This window comes from Lissotriton vulgaris, chromosome 2_1, assembly GCF_964263255.1.
Source record: "Lissotriton vulgaris chromosome 2_1, aLisVul1.2, whole genome shotgun sequence".
Lineage (NCBI taxonomy): Eukaryota > Metazoa > Chordata > Amphibia > Caudata > Salamandridae > Lissotriton > Lissotriton vulgaris.
Genome location: NC_141687.1, coordinates 1,568,972,586 through 1,568,990,911, shown reverse-complemented (window position 1 = coordinate 1,568,990,911; position 18,326 = coordinate 1,568,972,586). Strand labels below are relative to the sequence as shown.

Genomic DNA, 18,326 nt, shown 5'->3' with positions numbered 1-18,326 from the left:
CTCAGCATCTGACGAATAGCAGGCTCACACGCTACGAGCAAGTCATATTGGCTGCTGAGAATGTGACCCTAAAGAGATGCTCTGTCTTGAATCCTGCTACTTTGATGCCACTTCCTAATGAGATTGATGATGAAATCTGTACAGATCATGACTGCCTTGATGTGACTGAACTATGCACCAAACCGAGACCAGATATCGTAGATGAGCCATTGACTGACCCCGATGAAATATTCTTTGTTGATGGTTCATGCGTAAGAGACGATATCGGTCAGCTGAGAGCAGCATATGCAGTTTGTACAATTACCAGAGTTGTGGAAGCCGCCTGCCTGGAAGGAGTACACTCCGCTCAGGTAGCTGAAATCATTGCTTTGACCCGTGCCTGTTTAGCAGGTAACAAAATTCGAGTCACCATATACACCGATAGCCAGTATGGTTTCGGGGTAGTTCACGATTACGGGCAGTTATGGTCTCAAAGAGGTTACATGACCTCCTCGGGTTCTCCTATTAGGAACGGAGAATTCGTGAGATTATTGTTAGAGGCATTACAAGGTCCGACAGCCATAGCGGTTGTCAAATGCGCCGCGCACACGAAGAATATAGACTTTGTGTCGCAAGGCAACAGATACGCCGACGAAGTTGCACGTTATTGTGCAGAACAGGGATATTCTCACACCAATGTAGAAGTGGGGGGAATGCAGGAAAGAACTGAGTTGACTATGTTGTTAGACACTGTAGATACGTGGGACGAGTTAAAGTGTGTTCAGGAAAATGCACCAGATGATGAGAAAAAGGGCTGGGAAACAGCTGGATGTACTAAAAGTGAAATGAATTTTTGGATTTCTGCAGATGGGAGAGCAGTTTTACCAAACGAACTTGTTAGTCCAATGGCAAGGAAATTGCATGGATCAGCACACATAGGTAGAGATGCTATGGTGAGAGTATTCAGACAAACGTGGTTTAATCCGAAATTTAGGGTAGCGGCAGAAGCAGTATGTCAGCGTTGTGCGATCTGTCAGCAACTAAACGTAGGAAAGAGAACACCAGTTACTTTGAGTCACATAGGGAGGTCTGGGGGGCCTTTCAATAGAATGCAGCTGGATTTTATTGTAATGCCTAAGTGCAATCGACTCAGATATGTCTTAGTGATTGTCTGTATATTTTCTAGATGGTTTGAAGCTTACCCGACACGTAGGTGCGATACACTTACAGTAGCAAAATTGCTACTTAGAGAGTTGATACCGAGGTTCGGGGTGCCATCCTCTTTGGAATCGGACAGAGGAACTCATTTCAACAGCGAAATAGTGAAGATGCTATGTTCAGCCTTGAGTATTGACCAGAAGCTCCACTGTAGTTATCGACCAGAAGCTTCAGGGATTGTAGAGCAAATCAACAGCACAATTAAATCCAGACTTGCCAAAGTTTGTTCATCGACATCTCTGAGTTGGCCTGATGCACTTCCATTGGTTCTTATGCGCATACGTAGCACACCAGATAGAAGAACAGGTTTCTCTCCACACGAGGTGCTAATGGGAAGAGCTATGAGATTGCCATCGGTTCCGACTGCAGCGTTGTTGAACATCACAGACGATTTGATCTTGGACTACTGCAAGGGACTATCTGATGCCATTCATTCTGTGTCCCTCCAGGTCCAGGCTGCAGAGGTTCCATCAGCACAAGACTTGTGCCATGACTTGTGTCCGGGGGACTGGGTCCTGGTGAAGAAGCATGTCAGGAAGAACTGTCTAGACGTGCGCTGGAGAGGACCATTCCAAGTCATACTAGTTACGAACACTGCAGTAAAGTGTGGAGGCTTGCCCAACTGGATACACGCCTCACACACCCGAAGAGTGCCAACACCTCTGGAAGAAACAGCTCCTCTCTCGGATGAGAATCCAGCGGAAAGCGGAGAAGCCACAGAGAGGGAAAGCCAAGCTGTAGAGGTGATTGAAGAGGCTGAGCCTGTGTCGGAGCAGGCCGACGACGATCAGGACACCAGTGAGACCGAAGTCGTCTCAGAAGAAGAGAGTACCTGGGAGTTCGAGTCAGATACCGAACAAGCTGTGAGTGATCAAGAGACAAGTCCAAGGACAAGGAGCAGGAGGACAAGGAGTGATGAAGCTAGTTGGCCGGAGAGAAGGAGAAGGCCAAGCTTAAAAGCAAATCAAGAGAGAACCCTTGTCCCGATTTCTGAAGATTCAGAGCAAGAAGACGAACCTACGGATTCAGGCTCTGAGAGTCCGAGAAGATCAAGAAGGGTACGTGTGCCCTGCAGAAGGTACGCCACCCCAGAGTGGACTTATCTAGCAGATGTCTTGGGGACAGAAATCTGGGAGAGTGAGAGAAGTGCAAGTGATCAATCTCGATCCATTTGTGGCAGTGGAGATATGGATGTTGACGCCTGGAATCGAGACTGAGGGGTTACTGACTTTCACACTTCCCATACCCCCTTACCTGAGTCGGATCAAAGATCTAGTACTAAATCGATTAGAGTTTCCGACTTTTGGTCATCAAATACCAGAACAAGAAGAAAAAGTCATTCGTTTAGAATTATTGGAACATGTTATTAGAGCTGCAGGTACGAGAATCATTGTAGACGCATAAAGACTTTTGTGTTTAAGCTATAAAGAAGAAGATAACCTAGCGCCGAGTGGAAAGAAGAATAAAATTAGGGATTACATTTAGAGGACGGAGAAGGGTTAGGGTTGTCTATTGTTGAAGGGAAAAAGACATTGTTATGAAAAGAGACTTTTGTTGATTAAGAGCGCTTCACAGACTGAGAAAGCAAACAAAGCAAGACAAAGACTTGAAAAGAAACTTTTCTTCGAAGAGGAAAGAGCTACGCTGTTTTGATAACATGGAGAATGGCAGCCCAAACTGAAAAGCAAAATGCATAATAGGTACACTAATAGCAGTAGTAATTTTTCTCATTATTATAGTAGTTACCACATCGTACATGGTAGGACATGCAAGTGAAAAAGAGACAACAGATGTAAAGCCTGTAACGACTTTGAAACCTGCTCTTGTTGGGAAGAAGGAGGAGAGCAATGTCATCCGTGAAAAGACGTTACTGGCAAATGAAGCTCGTAGGTTACATGTAGACGAGTCACAGGGAAATTTTAGGTCAAACGCATATGCCAAGCTATTGTATGAGTATATTGATGCCACGGAGGCCAAGGATTGTTATGTATGCATGCAATTGCCGGCTTCCGTAGATGAAGGCATCAGATATCATCATCTCCCACTGACTTATGGGATAACATGTAGCTTATTGCTCAGTATATTTTATGGTAGAGAAGGGTTCGAGTACTACTTTTCAAATTATGATTCGGTACTGCCTGAAGTCCCGAATTATAAACAAATGAATAAGTGGGACTATCACAAAAAGGAAGATAGGTTAGCAAAATTCTTTCTTTCTTGGGATACGCTAGATACTTCATATGCACGCAGAAATAATCTGACTTGCAAAGTGTCAGAGGTAGAGAAAAAGTTCATAGGACAGGTAGATGACCGATACAGAAGGCAGAAGATTCTAAAAATGTCAGGACAGTGGAAAACAGATTGGACCGAAGAAGAAAAAGCACACAAGAAGAAGGGTAGCAATGGTCCAATAGCTTTAGATAAAACGCAGAAAGGAAAGTTATGTTTAACTCGAAGCAAGACGTATTATGAGAGTGTATTTGTAGGTGAAGTAAATTGCGAACATGCTTTTAGGTTAGAGTACTATACGAAAGATTTCATGAAAGGAATGCAAGCGATTCCTAATGTATATTTTGTATGTGGAAGAAATGCCTATGTAAAACTGCCTGACAATTGGTATGGTTCGTGTTACTTGGCAATTGTCTTCCCCAAAATATATCATGCAAAGGATTTAGCGATCATAGAAGGAAAGGCTTCGACAAGAGCGAAAAGGGAAATAGGAGATGCTGAAGTAGTTGGAGACATATTTGGAGCAATGTTTCCTATGTTAGGTTTAATACTTAACGATGTTAAGATCAGGAGACTAGCTACGGTTGTAGATAGATTGTCTGCAAGTACTGCAAGGTCATTAATGTTAGTTGAAGGAGAGATGCAGTCGATTAGGGCAATGGTTCTTCAGAACCGTCTTGCTTTAGATGTACTGCTAGCAAAAGAGGGCGGAGTCTGCAAGGCTTTGAAGGTCCAAGAATGTTGTACTTACATTCCAGATAATTCAAAACCACTTGAGAAAGTCATACAAAACATTACAGAGATACATAAAGAAATCGAAGATTTAACAAAAGTAAATGTTTGGGAGAAAGTAGGTCATGGAGTAGGAAAAGTTGGAAGTTGGTTTGCCAACCTTGGTAAAAGCGTTGTGTGGTACATATTAAAACCTGTGTTGATAATATTGATTTGCATAATTACATTGTTAGGGTTAGTGAAACTGTACAGATGGTATAGGTCGAACCGGTTACAAAGATCCATGAGAGAGCAAGAAAGGAGATTAGCTGCTTTACAGGACCAACAGTATAAAAGTTTAAGAGCTCTCAAGACGATAAAAAGAGGGAATCTTGTAACTAGTTCTGTGTAAGGTGTTATTCAAATTGATATTAGTGATGACCCCAGAGGTCATCAAAGGGGGGGAACTGAGAGAGCGAAATTTGAATAAAAAGTATATCCGAACCATATTTACAAGCATATCGTATAAACGTAGAAGTTGTAACATGAAGTTAACACTTGTAGCGTAAAGTTAGCTGACGTAATCAATGTAATGGGGAATGTATCTGTATTCACTATAGAAATGTATTAGGAAGGCCCGTATACATAGTGGGCTAATATAGAAATGTATAGAAATGCTTACGAACAGCAGAACGTGCAAAACTGAATATACGTGTGTAATTATTAAACGGAGAAAACGGCGAAAACGTAAAGCGAAGAAATGTGCAGAGCATATATAGCACTATGTAAGCACGAGAATATAAATGTTGTATTCTATGTAAAATGCATTCGCTTATAATCACTGATTTGCTAGATTCGATTATATATATAAATGTGTGTTAAAGGTTATACTGTGTAGAAGGGTTTTGTAGGAATGTTAGAAAAGTTTGGTCATGTGTGATTTTAACCTAACTGACCAAGAGTTCGCAGGAGTGTAGTCCGCTGTATGTAATTTAGTGGGCTCACAGGAATCGTGGATAGCCTTGATCTGAACGTGCGAGACAAGAGTCAAAGGTCTTGCTAGATTTAAGGTGACAATGCTGGACGAAGTTTATGGCCTAAGTGAGATAAGAGACGCTTGGAATTTGGGTCTTGTTTAGAAATGACCGTTCACAGGACCAAACGAGGTTACGAATACAATCGTAAAGAATGGAGTTCTGTTGAGGTGATAGACTTTGCTCTGAAAGTGTCAGCTGGAATGTCAATGAAGTCACCAGCAAGAAGACGAAGATGGTGCCTAAGAAGAAAGGTCAACTTAACGGATGACGCGAAGAGATGAAGTAATGGAAAAACCCAAGAATGAGAACATGTGTAAATGTATACGTGGTGGGCGTCAAGGGGCGTTCCACCCATACTGTGATTGTGTATTTAGGGACAGCACCCTGGGGAGAAGTTAGCAGGAGCTCAGAGCAGATGGCCTGAGGAGCGAGCGCAGAGAGATCAGAGCGCAAGAGAACAGTAGGCCGAGGACCCTTAGAGAGCGGATGGGTAGGCAGAGAGGGTACTGTTTCTCGACATAAGTTACCATTAGAGGCTAAGAGAGTTTGAACTTCTTTGGAAGTCAAACTGCTGACACCTTTTTTAGGTAAGGAACTTGTGAAGTAGGGATGTCACCTAGCCTAGAGTAGGGACAGAATTAACTTGTTATTCTCTTTTTGTAGATGACGCAACGGAACAACTTTGTGTCTATGCTTTTTAATCTGTTGATTCTTGAATTGACTTTAATTGTATTCTTTTGTAGACTGAGGTTCTTTAGGGAATTTATGTTCCTTCTAGTTCCTGTATATTTGTTGAATCTTATCCTGAGAGGATTGTATATGCAACTTATTCTGATTTTATATTACATTTTTAAAACTTCATCAGTTGTAAGTGGTTCTTCAGAGTTGCGTCAGTTTATGGGGTTTATTTAACCTATGCGGGGTTTGTCTTTTACTCAATGACAGAAAATAATCGATCCAAAATAGATGAATGAGATAGGTATCTAAGTGATCAGAAAAGGTATCAAAATCTCATTCCCCGCACCTTAATAAAATCCACACAGGCCTGTGTCTGGTTCAATGCTGTCACAGATGTATTTTTTCTCTAATTCAGTGCGACAAGCACCTGCGTTTGTTTCTATGGATTTTCTGTTAGTGAACTGTGTTTTCACGACTCAACAGAAAATGCTACACGTATTACCCATATTTGCTGTGCTTTGTTAATTTGCTTGATCATTGCATTTTAAAAAGTGGGGTTTTGTTGTATGCTGTTTATTCTATGAATTAAAGGTACAGAGATACACTGAGTTTATTTATGTTATGTAAGTGGCAAACAATAAAATAACGTCCAACTTATTCGTCTTAGAATATGAGCCCAAATGACCACTATTAATTTTACATGAAACATTTCCAAAAATGTTTTAATGTATTTTACCTCTTGAACAGTGCGTGACACAAGAGTACATAACAGGAATAACTACGTGGTTCGCCTAAACAGAACCCGAGCACAGAAAGTTTACCATGGAGTAAGCGGCTCCCTAAGCCCGCAGTGTACTTAAACAAGGTAGGATTGTCCCAATAATCTACCACACCAAGTTAAATGACGATATGAGCACAATAATAGTAACCCCATCCTCGCCTTCCCTCCAGGTTAAAATTATCACCGCACCATAGGGAGAGCCCATACACGGACCATACAAACAGTTAAAGGTACGTCTCGCAGTGTTTTGGCAAGAGGTTACCGTAGGGCGAGTATTGAGCCTTACTCTAAAATGACATTTTAATTTCCTTCAGACTGCAGCTCCAAAAGATGCAGAAACAGTCATAGGATAACTACGGCTACTATTAAGGTAACATGGTATTTAAATGTAGGATACCAGAAGCGGAATAATAAAATGAGGCCATAGGAATTGACACTTACACAGTGTTCCCTTTCTCTTACACACATACAGACAGAAGTGACAAGGCCCTGAAGAGAACCCATAACTACTGTATGGAGTTCGAAACGCGTCGGCATGAAAGGAGATAAAAATCACCAACATTGATAGCCTTTGACTCATAGTATTTATGTATTGTGATATCTCCTTATAACTGTGACTTTGTCTAATACTGTTCTTAAGATTTCAATCACTGATGGTTATTGAGGCTTGAAAACTTGACTTGCCTTTTTTGAACAGTTTGAAACTGATATAGATGTTTTGTTGTGTATAGCCAATGTATTCTTTACATTATGATTTTTTCTTCTCTTGATAAATGTTGTGTTTAAGTTGATGTACATTTCAGTTCATGTATATATATGTTATACGTGCAGTGTTTTCTTCTCTGTCATGTGAATTCATGATTTTTTCAAAAAAAGATTTGAAAGTAAAGGTAAATAAATATACCTAACATATCGAACTAGAGTTGATGTGTTGCCTATAACTAAGGGCGAACGGAAAAAGTGGGGTGGCATCTTTTTGTGCTAAAATACTTATATATAAGGTCCAGCCTTCCCCATCACCTAAGGACCTAACTCCTTTTACCCTAAAAAATTAATGTATTTGTGGGCATTTGCCCCATGATTTAGATGACCTAAAGACCATGGGCCTTATTTATGAAAGCCTTGCGCCACCGGTGCGTCACTTTTTCCCATGTTAAAAGTGACGCACCGGCGGCGCAAGGCCTTCATAAATAAGGCCCCATGAATCTTTTAATGCTGGATTTCCTTACTGATCAATGCCCATACCATTAGGGACCATATTATCATTGTCCTCTGTTGGGGCAATTGGCGTACAGTAGTCTTCCCCTTTGTCTATTCTTCCGATCTAGACGTGCCTTATGAGACTTTTTATGGCCAACAATGTTTGTGGAGGCCGGGTTGTCCCCGTTACCCCGACCACCCTGGGATACATTTAAAGAGGAACCCACCATATCACATGTCATCAACCGATTACTGGGCAGTGATGAAAGATGCCTCATGCTGTCATAGTAAGTTTTAGTCACATCCACTTCCGGGTTAGCAGAAGAATTTTGAGTATCAATAACATGAGATGCAATAGATAGAGTGTTGGTCGGAGCAATCAAGGGAAACTCTGCATCAGAATTCTCTAGCTAGGTCCAAACTGGGACGGCCTGGTGGACAAAAAAATAGATGGCTTCAACCCAGATTTGTTGGCTTGGTGTGAATGTTTGCATTGTTCACGATTCCATCCATCATCTGTTCTTTTAGCTTTTGTCTCCCTAAGTGGGAATGGAATGCCCAGACGTGGGTCCATGCTCAATGGGCCACTGGATTCAAGCTAGATTGGCTGATTGGGGATGGTACCCCGAAACCAGTCCCAGGATGCTTGTTTCCAGTCCAGGGTGGACCTGGCTTGTTAGTTCTGACTGGACTGTTTCCATGAGGAACAGGGTCTACACTGACTTGCATATGGCTGGGTCCAAACTGGTGTAGCGTGGATGGAAAAAAAGATGTATTAAAAAAATATATGTTGAATGGGGGTGAATGTTTGCATTGTTCAGCATTCCGTCCATCATCTGCTCTTTTTGCAGAATTCTCTACAGCAGGTGCATTCCTGAATCTAATTTTCCTTGATTTACATTTCATAAAGGTCTTTTCTTCTTACCTTTTCCTGTCTTTTATCCTTTCTTTTGCTTATTATTAGAGGAACATGTTTTTTATCTTCACCTTTGGAAGGATCCATCAATAAAGCAAGGGACTTAGCTGGAACAGTTGAGTTTAACATTTTCCTAAAGATTGGAAGCCACTCTATCTCAGTAGGCTTTAATGATACCACTTGCTTTAAGTCTTCAAAAGTGATTTTAAACACAGCTGGTGACAGGTGAGGTTGGGTCGTCAGGGGAGCAGACTCTAGGTTAATGCTGTTGGGAACAAGTTACACCAACAGTAATATAAATAGGGGACTCACTCCTGGGCCAAAGATTTTAATCTACAGCCGTAATCCCAATTACATCTCCGCCATGACTGTTGCCCTTATATAGCTGTTCTTACAGGAGTACCCTCCTCCCAGAGTTCTACCAATTGATCCTTCGTAGACATCAAAAACAAGGTCTGCCACTGGCTGGCTCACCAGTATGATAAGATCTTGCTTGTAAGAAGGGTGGGTTTGGTTGGCCCTGTGACAAAGAGTATTAGCAGGGACTGTGTAGTTATCAATTGGTTGACCCCTGATCTAGCTCAACGGTTGGTCTAGAGTTGGGTGGGGACTTGTATAAAGAAAGCTGGTATAAATCTTGTCCCTCTGAGATTTTTTATAAACACCTCCAAATAAGGTGCAAGGGAGCACATGGAGCGCTACCTACAATGACAATTGGTGTTGGTGGACTCCCATTGCTGATCTCTAATACATTCCTGCCCTTATATGATTTGGATGGTTTAGATTGATGCACAATATCTGCCATTGGTAGTAGCAATACCAGAGTCACAGAGACAGCTAGTAACTGGTGATAGGGTAGCATAATGCCAGACACAGATAGGACTGTGCCCCCTCTAATTAATTTTCCTTGTTTTGATATTGTCCCTTCTAGGTTCAGTACACCGCCACCCAGGTGTGATGCGCCATCCCTTTTATTTCTCGAACTGTTGAGGCTGCATGCTACAGGTCATGCATACTTCCATCTTCCCCATTCCACCAATGTAATTTCCTGGAATGTTGCTGGTTTAACATCTTAGTTTCATACCTGGATTGGGGCTCTTTTATAGAGGTGGAGATTGATTTAAGCCATTGTCTGCTCTTCATGAGTATGTTAGTAGCGATGAGGATCATATTTGGGGTGTTCCTGGTGGATTACTGCCTCCTGTCAAGAGGTGGTCTGGCGCAGTGTTGCAGCTGAATGTGTTTTTGGTAAGTAATGGCCTATGGGCATGTTATGGGAGAACCAGATCTTTCAGGGAGGAGAGACATATGTATCATCGCCCACAGTGCTCTAACCTAATTGATTATATCCTTTTGTATATTAGGTTGCGGCCAGTCCTGGGTGAGACGATCATAACTCAGTGGCAAGATAGTGACCATAACACTCTTGGCTTAACATTGGAAGCCCTGGATGATTTACACCAGAAAGCCCCACATGAGTACTTAGACCAAGGGTTAGTCCCTACCAATAATTGGAGTAGACTTAAGTGAATATGGTGGTAGAGTCAGAGCAAACCATGGGGAACGGTTTGGAGGTTGTGACTGCTGGATTGGATGCAGTGGTAGCTGAGAACGTATCTAGAGACCACTTAGAATCCTTGTTGAATTTGTGTACAATTCACAACTCTATGTTGCTTCTCGCAGGAATTTATTGATGAAAGAGTCATAAAGTATTGTAGAAAGGAAAAAAGAGGTCTCATGATATACCAAATCATGAAAAGGTACTAGATAAGCTTTGTCAAGATCCATTAAAGCAGGGTCTAGAGATACCATTCGGGCAGCTAGGTCACTTTATAAAGCCATTATCTCGAATGCAAAAAGAGCCTGGGATGTACCAAATGGGACTTTATGCTAAATGCCATTAAAGGCAGAGAATATTGTGCTTTATGACTCATGAACCCACGCTCCTCTTGATAGTAAAATTGCTGCGGCTGCATGGGTTGAACTTTTCTCTCAGTTATTTCCGGAAGAGATAACCTGGGAAATGGCTCAGTCACACATAGGAAATGCAGCATAGGCTAAGTCTAATGATCATAAAACTACTGTGGAGAATAGCAGTCCTCTTGGTGTAGTTTCTGTTGGATCCCTTGCCAAGAAAATAACACAAGCTAACTTCATTGGCCAGAGGACAATGTTTAAGAGTGGTTAAACTTCTGACATGGCCTCCGCTGAGTCCCTTATTGTATGAGTGCCACAATAGGTTCCCAATATATTGAGTATAGAGATTTTCAAAGTCTTTGATTTGATCATATGTAACAAGGCACCAGGGCAGGGGATTGGTTTAAGTCATTGAAGGATATACAATGCCCTTATTTTGTCTTGTTTTTTAATGCTTTACTGACTAGTACACAGATTCCGCCCACTTTTAAAAAGGATGCAGGTCCCTACCCAAGACCTACAGGCCAATTAGTCTTATCGACAGTTTGTAAAAACTGTTCAGTCATATAATTTTGAATAGACTGAGTGAGAGTTTGATTAATTCAGAAGTTCTGTCCTCATTAGAAGCTGAATTATGTACAGTGTTGGAACAATTGACCAGGCATTCCGCCTGCAGCTACTGTATTGGAAGTATGTTTCTGTGAGGGGAGGCAGACTTTATGTAATCTTTGAGTACTTGTGGTCTGCATTTGACCTAATCCCTAGGGAGTCCATATTGAGGGTGCTGTTAGAGATGAGGGCCAGCTTATCTTTTAAAAGTTATTATTGAACTATACACTGGGTATTACGCCCAGGTCAGATGTGGGACTCAAGGTGAGCTGACCAACCCAATACCTGTGAATCAGGGAGTGAAGCAGGGGAGTGTATTGGCTCCAACCTTCTTTTTTCTTTATATCAATGACCTGGCATCCCAGGTTGAGAAATGTGAGGGTGATGCTCCATGCCTTGCCGGGGATAGGATTTCAGCACTGCTGACTGCAGACAACACCCTTTTGTTATCCAAATCCCCAATGGGATTTCAAAAGCTCCTTGATTGCTCTAGGTCCTCTGCAAGCATCATGAGCTGAAGATTAACCTCTGAAAGATTAAATATATGGTATTTAACCCCTTCCCAACATTTCACCCAAATTCAACTTTTAACAGTGAAATTCTGGATGGTATTCAAGTGTTTGATTATTTGGGGGTTACTCTCACAGAACATTTTGAGTGGACATCGCATGTCCAGAAGTGCAGTCTGCAGTTTGAGCAATATTATGGGGGCATTTTGAGAGCCCAGCCTAGTACATCTTTTTGCCCAGTAACCCAAGCACTTGAGATCTATAAATGTCAGGTTCTAGGGGCTACCCTGTACGGCAGAGACTTGTGGGGTTTTATAAATGTAAGAGCCCTTGAGCTTGTAGAAAATTGATTTATGAGGAATTTAAGAAACCTGCCAACAAGTACCCCACTGTGTCCATTATGGTTGGAGTATGGCCGTAATCATATTAATAATGCAGTGAGTGTGACACCTTTGTTGTACTAGCTGAGACTACGGACAGCCCCTGAGCTCACACCTTTTTGCAAGGCCCTAAAAGACTTAATGGGGCAGCTTGGGGCCTAAAAGAACTCTTGGCTTAGGTTGGTTAAAGATCAATTTAGGCAGTTTGGGTTTGAGAATCTTTGGTCTATTCCAAAAGACACAATATTAGTCTTGAAACTGAAATAAAGGGTGCCTACTGGTGTCATAGAGACCATCTTACTCTAAATCGTTGTAGGGTGGGTTCTCTTACTGCTTCCTTTTTGGAATTTAAAACTGACTATTGCTTGGAGATGGTTTCACATGAGGTTGAACTCCCTTTTGGGAATTCTTTATACATTAAATTCCGCATGGGGATCCTACCCATTCACTCTTTTACAGCTGAATGGAATCATGATAACCCTGACTCCATTAGATCCTGTCCCTTCTGTCCCCGGGTGGTATACACAGCCAAGCACATCATACGTTTTTGTTCAACATACCATGGGTTTAGGAAGAAGTGGGTCTTACCAGTCTGCCATAATCAGGGTCTTAGGAACTATAGGAGTGCGTACAGAATACTAAGAAGTGATACTCGACAATGTATCATCTTCGCTGTCTTAAGGTTTCTGATGTATTTGTGGAGGCCTAGGCAGAAGAATCTATCTATCTGATTGATTGGGGTTTTTTCTTGCTCCTATATTTTTAACCGTTTTACCCTTTTCTCTGCATTGTAATTTTAGCATTTTTATCAATGGATTTTTATGAGAGGAACCATATCGGATTTGTATATGAATTCTAAATTATATTTGGTGGTTTCTGTGTTCTCATGTACTTTGTTTAACATGTTCTTTTATGGCTGTCGAGCTTTCTGATGAAGATGATGATGATGATTTTAAGCAGTAAACTTGATCCTAAATTAATTTAGAGTTATTAGAATCTGCCATATTTAAACCGCCCTCTGTCTTGCTAGGTTTAGCAACTTGAACAGTGACATTGCAACCTCTTCTTTAGCTTCAGCTGCAGTGGATTTTGACTACCTAGTATTATGCGGGAGCATTCGGGTGATTCCAGATGAAAGGTTTTGAACTCCCATTAATATAGAGCTCAACATATCTAATAAATGGGTCTGAATTAGACACTGATTTATCCAGGAGTGCTAAAATGGAGGATAAAACTTTCTCTATACAAATTAATACCTCTGGAACAATTCCTCTCCTGCCAGAACTAAGTGTGCCCAGATTGCACTGGCACTGGGCGAAAGTAGGGTATCACTCATAGAAGCGGTATTACTAAAAAGAGATGGAAAAGAGGTTTGGATATTTGTACTTTGGGGGAGGGGCCTTCGCTTGAAAGTCTGCCAGATGATTTTAGAATGTCCTTGGCCTCTAATGGGCATCACTTTGCCAGCTGTATATCTGGTAGTGTAACATCCTCCACCTTGCTTCGGTCAGAAGGGATAACTGCCTGATGCAAGGAAGAAGTTACAGACACATTCTCACAGGAGCAACCCTAGATTACTTCCTCAGGCATTATTTTGTGTCAGATGTGATGATTAAGGAGGAGGGGCAGGCTCAATCCTTCTCCTCATCTCTTCCTCCTTTCCTGGTAATCTTAAGAGGGTGGAACAAAAAGGGGCATCCTCAGCCCATTTTTGACCAATAGCCATTGTTGATGTAGCCATGGCTGAACTGCAATTCAAAAGTGGCCCTAGCTAGCCTAAGGGGCTAATCAAAACTGAGGAGAGGCCTGAGGCTTCTGCCACTTCTGCAGCTTCATATATTGTATAACACACAAACAAATATTTGCAAACAAAAACAGAAATTTAAAAAAAACTCTTAATTAGCGTTTTCCATTTATTTGACTTAGAAAAATAATCTGAAATTCCTCAATGCAATTTAAAACATAATAGTTGAGATCTCCTGCTTCCAAGACTTGCTTTTTTTACCTTCAAATACTAATTTGATACAATAACATGAGCAGAACACAATTTCTTTAGTGTCATGTTATCCACTATGCAATGAACCAAGCAGTTGGGACCCGCCACACCAGGTAACAAAAACTTCAAACACTGTCACCTGTTAGGCACGTGCACACCCAACTTGTGAATAAATAGTCCTCCCATCAACGGGATCAACTAGCTGAATGGCGATCTTCCCTGTAGTATTGCCAATGCAACATTCCCAGCACTCCCGTTGCCTTGCTGAGTTTGAGGTTTTTTTTTATCTGAATAATTTATTCAATTAGACAATCTCTGCACCCTTCACAGTTGACTCAGCAATAGGGATGGAGAGCCCGTAAATGAGCGGAAATGGCAGTTGGACCGTGAGGCACAAGCCGCACCTGGATCTAACCCGACCGCCTCTGTGTGCCAAGTAGACACCCCTACCAAAGCAACTAACCCGATACTCTGAAAGCCCCCCAAAATAATTGGATATAAATTCTCGCAGATGATAGGTGATATTTAGTGTTGCCACGGACCCTCAGCTTTGCCTATGAGCTGCTAGGTCACAGGAGGGCACCCCTAGCCATGAATGGAGCCCCGAGGGTCCCCCAATGCACTGACAGTTCTCACATGACCTCTGCCAAGAACAGCAAAGTTGCCTGAGTCTCCTTTCCTTGGTCAGGGGTGAGTATTAACATGGGGGATGTCTTCGAGAGGGAGAGAGAGACAGAATGTAATGGGACCCCCACATCCAGGAAGTCAAAAGTGGTGGGGGTGCCCAAGAGCAACCAACATCACCAGGAGTTAGAGCCGGGTGGTCAGACAGGGAGCACTGGGTAGCCATGCCACGCTGGCTGTGCAAGCCTGCACAACCTGACAACATTTTGCCTCTCTCGAAGATTGCCTCTCTCATAGCTGCTTGCAGCGGGCCTCTGAGGTCATGCCTGAGCGGCGCCAAGCAACTGCTGCTACAACTTGCTGTGGTAAGCATTCCGTCAAGCTTCTTGCTCCCTGCACGCAGCAATCTCCTCATATGCGTCCATGCATCTGTGTTTGCCACGTCAGAGAAGGGTGGTACGGTCTTCCCACAATTTAGAACAAGTATGGTCTTTTCACAGCATGTCTAGGTGTAGGCCCTGCAGCAAGGGAAGAATACTACTCTGGATTATAAACGACTCCAAGTGGCAGTGTGAAAAACCAAATCGAACGTTTTTGATTTTTGTTGCTAAAGCAATACTTTGCAATACATTTCCAGTTCAGCTATTTTTTCCATTGCTATAACTATAGACCGAAAATGCATCTGTTGCCTTACTCTGTTCGGTGATACTGTTACATATATTGTTTCTGTACGTTTGTATTATATGTTCAGCGTATTTATTATGGAATGACAAATACAACTTTGACTAATTCCAGCATTGTAAATATACAAACATTAAACAAATATATTTGTACAGACAATGCAAGGGATGTTTTCTTTAGTGTCTTTACTGACGATGCTATCACACTAACCTGTTAATGTGTGTTAGACTTCCCAACATGGGTAGTTTTGAACCAGCACATTCTCACTGGTAATTATGTATAGGGAGGTTTAGATTTACTGGGGCAGATTTACAATCCCTATGCGCCACCAGTATGTCACTTTTTGTGACATACTTGTGGTGTATTTTTCTGCTCCATATTTACATGCAGCACTTTGCGCGAGAACAAGACACATTTCCAGATTTACGAGGAATCGTAAATCTGGAAATGCGTCCGAATGCTACGGGGTGGCATAGTGAGGTGCAACGAGGAGAAATGTTTTAATTTCTCCACCTTTTTTCCTCTTTCAATGTGTGATGCATGCTACAGCACACATTGAAAGAGGAAAATGCCTGTAGTGATTGTCATGGGGAGATTGTTTTTGTGCAAGAAGGGGTACCTTCTTGCACAAAAACAATCTCCCTATGATGCAGGCGTCCTTAAGCCATGGTGCAAGGGTGCCTGGGTCGGCGCATGGCAGCTATTTGTGCGCCAGTGCAGGGGAGAGCACAGGAATGCGACATAGCCTTGTAAATATGTTGCATTCCTGTGCTTTGGAAGTGCTGCAGCGTGGCGCAGCCAAAGACCTTGCTGTGCCACGCTGCAGCACTTCCTCATAAATCTGCCCCACTATTCTTAACTCAACAGCCACATTCCTTGAGTATAGATAGACAGACAGATAGACAGATAGTAGATATATATATATATATATATATATATATATATATATAGATAGATAGATAGATAGATAGATAGATAGATAGATAGATAGATAGATAGATAGATAGATAGATAGATAGATAGATAGATATCATAATGGCACATATTTAAATGATTTTAGATAAAGTACATCTGCAGGTACCTATGCATAATTCTGTTCATGAAAATCTGATGGTCAATGTTATGTCGAGAATATTTTGCCTGGTCTATGTTTGTTTGTCTTCTGGTAGTACGACACTACAACATCACAAATCGGTACTTACCAAAGGAGGTATGACATACAAATGAGAAAAACAATGAGAAGAAATACACCAGCCGAAGCTCCATAAACCCACATTTTTGGTCGACCATCTGCAAAGAGAAAAAGTGCAAATAAATCTCAGCTCTGATTAGAAAATATGTTCTGAGAAACAGCAACGTATGTCAAAATTAATAATATTGATATGTCGTTGGACAAGATGAAACAACATGTTCCTAACGCTCCTTATATGTCTATTGTATGGATAACATGTATTACAATAGCTTCAAAAATTCCAGATGCTCAGTGGCACACTGTTGGCAAGGGGTCTGTAGAGCAGAGTCGATGGAAGTGTGTTCTGTCCAATGGCACTACCAGTCACAAGGGACCCCCATCCCCTTTTGCACCTTCCTATTATTCGGGGATGACCACTGACGTCCCTTGCACACCAGTTTTAAAACAGGAAAATGTTTGACAAAACATGGCCAGTGTGAGCTCTGACTTAGTAATCTGAAATGGATTCCTTCCTATGCCAATCTACCCGAGAAGAAGGATTCATATGCAGGGCGCGGGTCTCCACAGAAGTGAGTCCCACCTGCCTCAATCAGGTCAGTGATGGGTGATGTTATGCTGACGTCACTGTACACCAACTCTGGCCACTCACCCATTCTTAATAATAAGTGTTATTGTTGTATTCAATGCAAATTGACTGCAAGTGGCTCTAGTGTAACTGTGTGCACGTTTACAAAGGTTGTAGGACTGGTGTGTGCAGATTTGACTATGCTATTGTCTCAATTCTAGATCACAAAGTCAAATTATGGATCAAAATTATATAGTAAGGTCAACTTTAAAAAAATGAAAATTAGCAGGGTGACGTGCCTGAGCCTGTTCATCAGTATGAATAGCGATAGAAATGTTCACACCTTTTCCATAAGTACTTTAATTTTTTGAGTGCACTTTTATAGCACGTCTCACAATGGCAAGCATCTCAATTCATTTTCAGTTGGTTATACTTAACTTTATATTACAGAATGCCTGGCTTATAATCGGAGGCCGTTTGAGGGACATATGCCATAGGAAAAACAAGGCTGTGATTTGTGAAACAGTGATATCCTACAGAATCCCACTTGAACACTGCATCATTTAAAATTCTCCTGTGCATTTCTGAATTCTGGAATAATAATGTCCTGGCAGCGCTAGAACAACATTGACATTTCCCCTAAACACTACATATATTTTATTTTTATTTGATCTTAGAAATTTATATGTACGTCATGCCACACACCCCAAGCGAAATGTTCCAGTGACATATTTAGCTATAATGATGTCTTCATCATAAATGTAAGAAAGGACATGACTTTTGTTGTGATCTCCCCACTTGTTTCTGTTTTGTTTTGCCCACTGTAGGACACGGTACTAGTTAACTGTAGCACATAGTTAGTGTTTTCCCCATAAATCAGTTACTTTGCGTTGGATTACTTTATTCAACTAATGTAACTTTTCTCTATGGCTATAGTAGAAGCTGCTGTAAACGCACTCGAGACATAGAAGATAAATGTCATATGTGATCTGTAGTGTGTACCTATACAACCCACATATATGACAGAAATATACCGCTGCGAGGAGCACCGAAGAGCTTTGGCTCAGTTGCAGTTTTCAAAGGCATTGCAGTGACACTTGGAGA

The 18,326-nt window shown here is 41.6% G+C and overlaps 1 protein-coding gene across 1 annotated transcript in view; it reads right to left on the bottom strand.

The window, feature by feature from the left end:
- THSD7B (thrombospondin type 1 domain containing 7B) overlaps positions 1-18,326 on the bottom strand; it is a 1,756,834-nt gene that overhangs the window by 10,197 nt on the left and 1,728,311 nt on the right. Inside the window, exon 26 of the mRNA XM_086957451.1 lies at positions 16,668-16,755. Within this exon, the coding sequence (XP_086813577.1) occupies positions 16,668-16,755 (88 nt within the window). The remainder of the gene's footprint in view (positions 1-16,667; positions 16,756-18,326) is intronic.